This window comes from Anser anser, assembly GCF_964211835.1.
Source record: "Anser anser genome assembly, chromosome: 23".
In the NCBI taxonomy this organism is placed as follows: domain Eukaryota; kingdom Metazoa; phylum Chordata; class Aves; order Anseriformes; family Anatidae; genus Anser; species Anser anser.
This window is the reverse complement of record NC_139744.1, coordinates 5,035,416-5,044,964: the sequence shown is the minus strand read 5'-3', so window position 1 is coordinate 5,044,964 and position 9,549 is coordinate 5,035,416. Positions and strand designations below refer to the sequence as shown.

Here is a 9,549-nt window from a genome sequence, read left to right as displayed (position 1 = left end):
AGGGAAGAGAGTGGAGAGAGCAGAAGACATAGAAGTTAGGCTTTGGCCGTGTTTTCAGAGAGCCCCACCTGCACTCCTTTGGAAGGGGGACACTGGATGCTCAGCCTCTCACACATCATTGGCTAGAAGCTCTGTCCTCAATCCGGCACCACCTTCTGGGTTTCCAGGGTTCCTTGTGTAGTGTGTCACCAGCGGCTTTAGCAGGGGCAGCACTTTCTGCCACAGCAGCAGCTGGAAATGCCCTAGAGGTCACAGTACTCGAAGGTGATGGGGACTCCAATACAACTGTAGATGCTGCCAACGACAGTGAAGGTGGAGGATCCCACAACGGTGTTCTGCGGGAAGGAGCTGAGGATGGTGCTTGGCAGGGTCACTACCACAAGAGAGAGCTGGATGACAATGGTGGAGTTCTGGCACTGCCTGACGCAAGGCTCGTTGCAGCTGCTGGCCAGGGGGGTCAGGCTGCAGGACCAACATGGCAGCCACTGGTTGTAGCAGGACGTGTTGGGGCTGGAGGCGCAGCTGGGAGAGAGGGCAAGGAGGAAGCAGTGCATGGGGACATGTCATGAGCAAAATAAATTCATCCAGATACAATCCAAAAATGAGTGGCTAGGATGAAAAAGCTTTCTGCCACTTTCTTAGATGAAAAATCCACCTCAGCGAAGTCCATACAGTCTCTGAGTCACAACTTTCCCAATCCCTCTCTCATGAGAACCATCGCCAGAAACCATCACAACAGGTATCAGTATTACTAGAAAAGGATGTGGGGAAAAGGCTTCAGACTCACCAGACTCAAAAGATAAAGGAGGTTAGAGAAGTGGAAGAGGATGTCAAGAAGCCTGGCTAGCTTTTCTGGTGGTCTTGCACTGTCCCAGCCCCAGAGGTAGCCTCCACGGAAGTGATAATTTTCTAGGGTGCTCATGATGAATGGAAAACATCCCAGCTAATGACAAGGGCCACGGGGTGGTTTCGCCCTCAACATTGCGTTGGGGAGGGCTTCCAGGTAGGCTTCCTGCACTGCAGGGTGTCTGATTGCTTCCTCCTAAAGCTGGCCCCTGGAGAAATGAGTTGACATCCTTGGACTCCTCTCTCTGGGCAGTCCCTGCGCATCCCCACACTGTGCTGTCCTCTCCTCTGGAGCCTTGTCCTGCTCAGAGCGCCACAGCCCTGCCCTGCCAGAAAGTCCCCAACATCTTCTCTGTCAGCTCCTCTTGGCCTCTGCCCCCACCCTGTTGGCAATGTGTGTGCACTTGTGTGTGGGGCAAAGCCCTTGTGAATCCATCAGAGGCACTGAGTGCACGCATGTACCTCATGTCTGCACATGCAGACTGGGCACACATGCGTGGCCTCGTGTTCCTGTGCACACAGTATTTGCACCTGCATTTGTCAGGACATCTATGGAACTGTGTGTGCACGCATGCACATGCATGTTTGCATGTGTTCATGGATCTGTGTGTGCAATGTGTATGCATTCTTGGTATGTGCTAGTGCACCTGTGTGCACATAATTCACCTGACCCTGGGCATATGTCCAGCTGGTCCCAGGACCTGTGTCATCTCTGTGTGGTGGTGCCAGGTGCTGGTGCAGTGTCACCCCCTGGTAGTCTGTGGACATGTGTTCAGGGATGGAGTGCTTGTGTCTCACTCTGGAGAGCCCCGAGCCTAGACCAAGTCCGTCCCCAGCACCTCCCAGCAGCTCTCTGGGGAACATCTGTTTGTGTGAGGCTGTCCTGGCTCCTGACCTAGGTGAAAAGACAATTCCTTGAGACTCAGCAAGCTCTCTGCGGATGAAATAGCCCTTATTTTCAGAGGGCCCTTAGTCAGGGTCTGCAGCTACTGGGGGAGGAGGGCATGCCTGGAGAGATGAGGATAAGGGAGGTGGTGACACTGGGTCTGGGGCAGATGGCTTCAAAAAAACACCACTGACACCCTAAGAGCCCTGGGACATCTAGGATGTGCAACACCATCCCAGTCTGGCCTTGGCATTATATCTCAAAATAAACCTCAGTGAGAGACCTCCCAGGAGCAGCCCCTCCTCACTATTAAGGCTTGGCTGAAATGCAGGAGACCTGGTTCCACAGCCCCACAGTATGCCAGAAAGCTGGGGAATTCAGTCATTGCTTTCCATCATATCTCTTTAAAATCTTGGCAATTAATTTTCTATCACATATTCCAAATTTCTCAGACTGAGGATGCTGCCAACGGCAGCAGAGGTGGAGGATGGCAAAACAGTGTTCTGCGGGAAGGAGCTGAGGATGGGGCCGAGCAGGGTCACCACCACGGGAGAGGGCTGGATGACGATGGTGGAGTTGCAGTTGTACTTGCTGAACCGCATTTGGTTCACATGGGCCCACTTCTAAAGCTTCTCTAGATCCCTTTCGATGGCATCCCTTCCTTCTGTTTTATCCACTGCACCACTCAGTTTGGTTAGCCTGAGTAGCAGCGGTAAGGGAATCTGATGGAGTGCCCCTACTGAGCACTGGTCAGTGTCATGTCACAAATAAGCTTCCATCATATAAGGAGAAGGTGTATGGTTTTTTTTATTTTTTTTTTAAACAAAAATGAAAGGCATCCAGGCATGGCGTGAAGAAGGAACTCTTTAAGGACAGGATCTGCACTGTGTGTGTTGGAAAAAATCCACATAGTTCTGTCTGATGCTGTACAAAAGCCGGGTCACCTGCACATGAAAGACTTACTCACTGTCTACGTTCCTCTTCTTATTCCTGCTAAATAAAACAGACAATTTCCTGTTGGGCCTTTCTTTTGAGATCCAGAAAGGGCCCTGAACAACCTCTCCCCCCATACAGACATCCCTGGGTCAGAGCAGGAGGAGGCAAAACAGGCCAGCAGGTTTTCCCTGAGGACAGCATTAAGTGGGTTAGGGTCACAGGTAGGAGCTGGGACACCCATCGCAAAAAGGGCTCCAAAAAGCTCCTAAGGAGTCACCCAGGCTGACATCATTTGCCTTTACTGGACTCTTCCAGCACGTGAGCTGAGTCTTCTGCCCACACTGACGTGTGTTGCCTGGGAATACTTGGGCCTCCCTACCTGCCACTCAAAAGGCGACATAACTGGGAAACAGCATAAGCAGGAAATGGAAAACATCATCACAGGAAGGAAATACACAGCCCATATCATTAGCTGGGATGTTTTGCATCCAAGTGGAGCTTGTCAGGAAATAATCACTGCTTCAAGGGATGTCTCTGGACATGGGGCGGCTAAGGTCCACTATAAAAGCCAGCCCAGCTCCATGCTCCCTCATCCACTTCTCTGGCCTTCTCCTCCTTGGGAACCAGGTGAGTGTGAAGCCCCTTCTTGTCCTCCTCATTATCCCAGGTCTCATCTCCATGGACTTCTCAGCTACAATCAGCTCTGTTCTATGCCAAATTTTGGGGCTTCTGGTTGTGGAGGAGGGAAGCAGGTTTCTCACAGAGGGATGCACAGAGGGATGCAATTGAGATTGCTTCTGGACTAGGGCCTAGTCTGTAGCCAGATAGTCTCCGGTGTCTCCTTTTGGGCTCTGGCAGGATGAGGCCAAGAAGCCCTCACACATCCCTGCACAGCCTCCAGCTCACAGCATGGCCTGTGCCTTGGTTCTGTTAGGGTGTGGTGACAGGCTGCTCCTCATGCATGCCCATGTTAAGCTTCCTCCCTGCCCTCTCTCCCAGGTGAACCTCCTGCCCCCAGACATGTCCTGCTACGACCAGTGCCGGCCCTGCCTGCCGTGCCAGCCCTGTGGCCCGACTCCACTGGCCAGCAGCTGCAACGAGCCCTGCGTCAGGCAGTGCCAGAACTCCACCATCGTCATCCAGCCCTCCCCTGTGGTGGTGACCCTGCCCGGACCCATCCTCAGCTCCTTCCCGCAGAACACTGTTGTGGGATCCTCCACCTCCGCTGCTGTTGGCAGCATCCTCAGCTGTGACGGAGTCCCCATCACCTCTGGCTGCTGTGACCTCTCCTGTATTGCCAGCCGCTACTGTGGCAGCAGGTGCCGCCCCTGCTAAAGATGCCGGACAGTGCCCCAGACCAGGACCCCAGGAACTCAGAACATGCTGCTGGAAAGAAGAACAACAGAACTTCGTGCTCCTGTTTTAAGAGGAGCTGACCATCTCTGACTTGTCCTGTAAAGACAGACAGGAAGGGGACAGCCTGGGTTCTCTGTCAACATGGCCAATGTCTACCTTTTTTGTTTTCCACTCACTCACTCCTTTTCTCTCTTTTCCTTTTTGCCCTCTGCTCCCCTCCAAGCTCTCTGTGAGGCCCCCAGAAACCAACCTGGTGTGACCTGCAAGCCTCTCTCCACTTGTGGGTCCAGTTAGATGGATACCCTGTGGCAGGTCTGCCATAGGAAAATCTGAACAGATTTTGGCAGTTCTTGCTGATCTCCACTCTCAGGGCCTCTTCTTGTAGTTACCTCTTTTCCCTCCTGAGATTCAATAAATGTTTGCAGCATCCCTGAGTGAGTCCCTATCTGGTCTTTCCATCTGCAAAGAGATGGCCAAGGGAGAAAGCTATTGCTTTGGTGGGAATTTTGGTGTCCTTCAGGTGTCTGCCTACAGACTGGTTCTGTTTCATGTCTTTTTATGACATGAAGCTGAGCAATGCAGTTGGTACAGCAGAAGGAAGGGATACCGTCCCAAGGGACCTGGAGAAGCTTGAGAAGTGGGTCCATGTGAACCACATGAGGTTCAAGAAGTCCAACCGCAAGGTGCTGCACGTGGCTTGGGGCAATCCCAGGCATGGGCACAGAATGGGTGAACTCATTGAGAGCAGCCCTGCAGAGATGGACTTGGGGGTTCTGGTGGACAAGAAGCGTACTTGTAACCCAGAATGGCAACTGCATCCTGGGCTGTATCAAGAGGAGTGGCCAGCAGGTCGATGGAGGTGATTGTCCCCCTCTGCTATGACCTTGTGAGGTCCCACTTGGAGTGCTGCAGCCGGGTCTGGGGTCTCCAGCACAAGAAGAATGAGGACCTGTTAGAGTAGGTCCTGAGGAGAGCCACAAAATGACTGGAGGGCTGGAGCACCTCTCCTACAAAGAAAGTCTGAGAGAGATGGGGATGTTCAGTCTGCAGAAGAGAAGGCTCCAGAGAGACCTGATTGCAGATTTTTAATACTTAAAGGGGCCTTATAAAAAGATGGAGAGCAACTTCTAGTACATCAGGTAATGATAGGACTAGGGGGAATGGTTTTAAACTAAAATAAGACAGATTTAGGTTAGATGTTAGGGGGGAACACAGAGGTTGTTGAGGCACTAGAACAGCATGTGCAGAGAAGGTGTGTATGCCCAGTCCGTGGAGGTGTTCAAGACCAGATTGCCCTGGACAACCTGATTGAGCAGGTGGCATCCCTGCCCATGGCAGGGGGGCTGGAACTCGATGATCTTTAAGGTTCCTTGCAACCCAAGATATTCTATGGTTCTATGATTCTATCATACTGTTCTCAGACATCTACCTCTTAATCCAGACTGGGAATACACTTGTGATGGTGATGCCCCACCAGGACTTGCACTCTCCCATGTAGTTTGTCTTTGGCAACTTCCCCTTCACTGACATGTGCCATGTCTTGGTCAGGATGCCTCTTATGCTTTTAGGTGCCTTCTCTGCAGTGAGGATAACTTTGTTCTCTAGCTGTGTGGTCTGGTTCCTTTTCCTCTACTAGTGGGCCTAAACTGGGATCTCCTCTTCACACTCGTGGCCCAGGTAGATGTGGCCGTCTACCATCCACTGGGGTATTCCAGTGCCATGGGAGGGAAGGTCTGCCTATTTGGTGGGAGGCCTGTGGGCTGAGCTTACGCTAGCCTCCTTGGCACAAGTGGCACTCCCCCTTCGACAATCCTGTGCTGGCCCTACATAGTAACTGACAGCTTCTTCTGGGACTTGCTACCTGTCATGCAGCTGGCCTCTGCTGAGGGCTTCTGGCCTGCTGTGCTCCCTGAATACAAGAGCACCACCAGTTTTCCTGTCCTTTTTGAGCTCCTCTAGGATGTTCCTTGTTGCCCTCTGGAAGCAGACGTGAAGAGACACAAGACACTGTCTGTTCACTCTCACTTGGTTGTGGTTGTGTTGTGCCTCGGGCCGTGCTTCCTCCTCTATACCCATCCATTGCCAACATCTCCCTGAACAAAATAGCATCCATCTTCTCCAGTTCTGTGATTATTCCCTTCCCTTCCCTTCCCTTCCCTTCCCTTCCCTTCCCTTCCCTTCCCTTCCCTTCCCTTCCCTTCCCTTCCCTTCCCTTCCCTTCCCTTCCCTTCCCTTCCCTTCCCTTCCCTTCCCTTCCCTTCCCTTCCCTTCCCTTCCCTTCCCTTCCCTTCCCTTCCCTTCCCTTCCCTTCCCTTCCCTTCCCTTCCCTTCCCTTCCCTTCCCTTCCCTTCCCTTCCCTTCCCTTCCCTTCCCTTCCCTTCCCTTCCCTTCCCTTCCCTTCCCTTCCCTTCCCTTCCCTTCCCTTCCCTTCCCTTCCCTTCCCTTCCCTTCCCTTCCCTTCCCTTCCCTTCCCTTCCCTTCCCTTCCCTTCCCTTCCCTTCCCTTCCCTTCCCTTCCCTTCCCTTCCCTTCCCTTCCCTTCCTTTCCCTCCCCTCCCCTCCCCTTCCCTCCCCTTCCCTCCCCTTCCCTCCCCTTCCCTCCCCTCCCCTCCCCTCCCCTCCCCTCCCCTCCCCTCCCCTCCCCTCCCCTCTCCTCTCCTCTCCTCTCCTCTCCTCTCCTCTCCTCTCCTCTCCTCTCCTCTCCTCTCCTCTCCTCTCCTCTCCTCTCCTCTCCTCTCCTCTCCTCTCCTCTCCTCTCCTCTCCTCTCCTCTCCTCTCCTCTCCTCTCCTCTCCTCTCCTCTCCTCTCCTCTCCTCTCCTCTCCTCTCCTCTCCTCTCCTCTCCTCTCCTCTCCTCTCCTCTCCTCTCCCTTCCCTTACCCTCCCTCTATCTCTCTGCAAAAGCCAGGGATGTCTTCTTCAGCTCCAAGGGGCAGTGCCCAAGAGAGGACCCTCTGCAGTGTGTCGCAAATTGCCATTCTTCTGGGAGTGCAGAAGGGGCTCCACAAACACCCATCTTATACCCACCGAGGGCAAAGCCATCCTCCCTGGGCAGCTCAGGTGGGCATACATGGAGGGAAGAAAAATCTACAGCCAAGGCTGGGATGCAGAAATCTTTAATGAGTGTACAGAGGAAAAGCAGGTCACTCCAAGCAGAGGCCCCTCAGTGTGGGGATCACCAAGACCGACATAGAGGCAGCGTCCCTTGTTCATGATGGAGTTCATGCAGGGCATGTGTCTGCTGTTCCCGCAGTGGGAGGGCTGGCTCTGAGGAGCCCCACAGCCCAAGGGAGAAGAAGAGCACAAAGAAAAGAGAGAGAGGAGGTAGATGGAGGGATGGAAGGAGAGGCATGGCCCATGTTTTCAGAAATCTCAGGGTAGATCCTGGTCTTGCTCCTGCCAATGTTTGCCAGAGTAGCTGAGGAAGGTCAGTCATTCTGAAAGCAATGGCCTGAAGATTCCTCTTTTCTCCACCACAATGTTGTGAGTTCCAGGGAGAAGAACCCCAAAGCCATTACCAGTGGTTTTAGCAGGGCAGGCACCTTCTGCCACAGTAGCGGCTGGAAATGCCTGAGAGGTCACAGCAGCCAGAGGTGATGGGGACTCCATCACAGCTGAGGATGCTGCCAACGGCAGCAGAGGTGGAGGATCCCACAACGGTGTTCTGCGGGAAGGAGCTGAGGATGGGTCCGGGCAGGGTCACCACCACAGGAGAGGGCTGGATGACGATGTTGGAGTTCTGGCACTGCCTGACGCAGGGCTCGTTGCAGCTGCTGGCCAGCGGGGTTGGGCCACAGGGCCTGCATGGCAGGCACTGGTTGTAGCAGGACATGTCTCGGGCTGGAGATGCACCTGGGAAAGAGGGCAGAGAGGAAGCAGAGTACATGGGTAGGTGAGGAGCAGCCCATTAACCCCATCACAAATGAGCCAAGGCAACTGCTGAGGGTGGAGGTGGAGGCTGTGCCAGGAGGCACGTGGTCTTCATTGCTTTGTCCTGACAGGGCCCTTCAAAGAGCAGCCTGGACCAGGAACACTCTCTCATAGTGCATAAACCAAAAGCCGCCTCAGACCCCTTTCCCAACCTCTCTCTACACAGAACTTCTCTATCCACCCCTCTTCCATGGCAAGGAACTCCAAGTCACTGGACTCCATAGCACTGAGCCACCATTGGATGTGATGTCTATTGATGCAAGATCCCTTCTAGTTCAGAAGAGGAGGAGAGAGGGCTTCAGACTCACCTGGTTCCCAAGGAGGAGGAGGTGAGAGAATTGGATGAGAGAACAGGGAGCTGAGCTGCCTTTTATACTGGTACTTCATTGCCACAGACCCAGAGTCTCCCTTGCAAGAGGTAACAATTTTTCTGACAAGCTCATCTTGAATGCAAACCATCCCGACAAATGATATGGGCTGTGTGTTGGTTTCCTGCACTGCTGCCTTTTCATTTCCAGATTTTAGGTCATGGCCATGCCCCAGTGAAGGCTTCTTTAGAGTGCTGGGATGAAACATTCAAGGATTTCTAGGGCAGGAATGCATCTGTGAGGGCAGAATACTCATCTCAAGTGCTGGATGTGTCCCGAGCAGTCATGTGATGTCTGTCTGGGTGACATTGTCGGGGATGTTTGAAGTGGTATTCTGAGGAGGAAGTTCCACCAAGTCTCAGAAGAATGCCCAAGAGCTCCTATGCATGAAGATATTTGACATCCTTCCTTTTCCTTTCCACCTCATCTCACTCTGATGGTCCCTTGTTACATCCCCTAGCGTGTGATTTGTTGTACTGGCTTTTGATCCTATCCCCATTTACACTGCTCTCCAGAATTAACATTCTTTCTGTTTTTGACTCTGCCCTTCTCTGTGCAGTCTGTAAGTTCATAAACGATGCCATAGAATCACAGAATGGCAGAATCATATAACGTTGTTCTTTGGAAGGAACCTTAAAGGTCATCTAGATCAAACCCCCTTGCCATGTGCATGAATACTTTCCACTGGAATAGACTACCCAGAACCCCATCCAATGTGGCTGAGGTGGTGTTACCTAGCTCTGCATCTGAACACCACCACAGCCGCTCTCTCACTTGCCCTCCTCAAAGAGAAAGGGGAGAAAATACAATGAAATGAGCTCAAGGTTTGAGATAAGGTCAGGGAAATCACTCAAAAATTGTTGTTATGGACAAAAGAGACTCAACATAGTGAGATTAAGAAAATGTATTGCCTAACAAGCTAGAGAAGTGAGAAACAAAGGAAACAAACTAAAACCACCTTCTCTTGAGCCAGAGGCATATACGAACTTGGATAGCCACCAAAGTCTTATCGCTTTGGTCAGCAGAAAGCCCTGGGAACGTGATGATTAGGAGGAAGCAGGGAACACCAAAAGGTTGTTTTTGTAATATAAGCGCTACCATGAGATTGCTTAACCTTGGGCAGTGAGAAAATAACAAAGTGCTCATAGGCTGTATTCTGTCACTAGGAGGTTTCCATGGTATTGTGCTATCTCAGGGCAGATATAGAAGAGCAGAGGTAGAGACAATAA

At 52.4% G+C, this 9,549-nt stretch overlaps 2 protein-coding genes across 3 annotated transcripts; one reads left to right on the top strand and one right to left on the bottom strand.

Annotated features, from left to right (window-relative positions):
* The first annotated feature begins 2,876 nt into the window (after positions 1-2,876).
* On the top strand, positions 2,877-4,417 carry LOC310885782 (feather keratin Cos1-2-like). Its single transcript, XM_083809528.1, has 2 exons — positions 2,877-3,295; positions 3,668-4,417. Exons 1-2 carry the CDS (start codon positions 3,197-3,199, stop codon positions 4,001-4,003), a joined length of 435 nt encoding a protein of 144 aa, XP_083665654.1. The 5' UTR covers positions 2,877-3,196; the 3' UTR covers positions 4,004-4,417.
* A 2,840-nt stretch (positions 4,418-7,257) lies between these two features.
* On the bottom strand, positions 7,258-9,014 carry LOC310885832 (feather keratin Cos2-3-like). Of its 2 annotated transcripts, XM_083809640.1 has the most exons (2): positions 8,261-9,014; positions 7,258-7,856 (listed from the first exon to the last, which is right to left on the bottom strand). In XM_083809640.1, exons 1-2 carry the CDS (start codon positions 8,526-8,528, stop codon positions 7,549-7,551), a joined length of 576 nt encoding a protein of 191 aa, XP_083665766.1. In that variant the 5' UTR covers positions 8,529-9,014; the 3' UTR covers positions 7,258-7,548. The 2 variants fall into 2 exon arrangements, with proteins under 2 accessions (XP_083665766.1, XP_083665767.1); XM_083809641.1 differs by lacking the exon at positions 8,261-9,014 and having other exon boundaries at positions 7,258-8,127.
* Positions 9,015-9,549: the final 535 nt, after the last annotated feature.

What these genes read in the sequence shown, in the direction of transcription:
- LOC310885782 (XM_083809528.1), top strand. Translation starts at nt 3,197, where the DNA reads ATGTCTCTGGACATGGGGCGGCTAAGGTCCACTATAAAAGCCAGCCCA. An exon ending in TTCTCCTCCTTGGGAACCAG is followed by an intron (nt 3,296 to 3,667) that starts GTGAGTGTGAAG and finishes CCTCTCTCCCAG; the next exon opens with GTGAACCTCCTGCCCCCAGA.
- LOC310885832 (XM_083809640.1), bottom strand. Translation starts at nt 8,528, where the DNA reads ATGTTTCATCCCAGCACTCTAAAGAAGCCTTCACTGGGGCATGGCCAT. An exon ending in TCCTCCTCCTTGGGAACCAG is followed by an intron (nt 7,857 to 8,260) that starts GTGAGTCTGAAG and finishes CTCCAGCCCGAG; the next exon opens with ACATGTCCTGCTACAACCAG.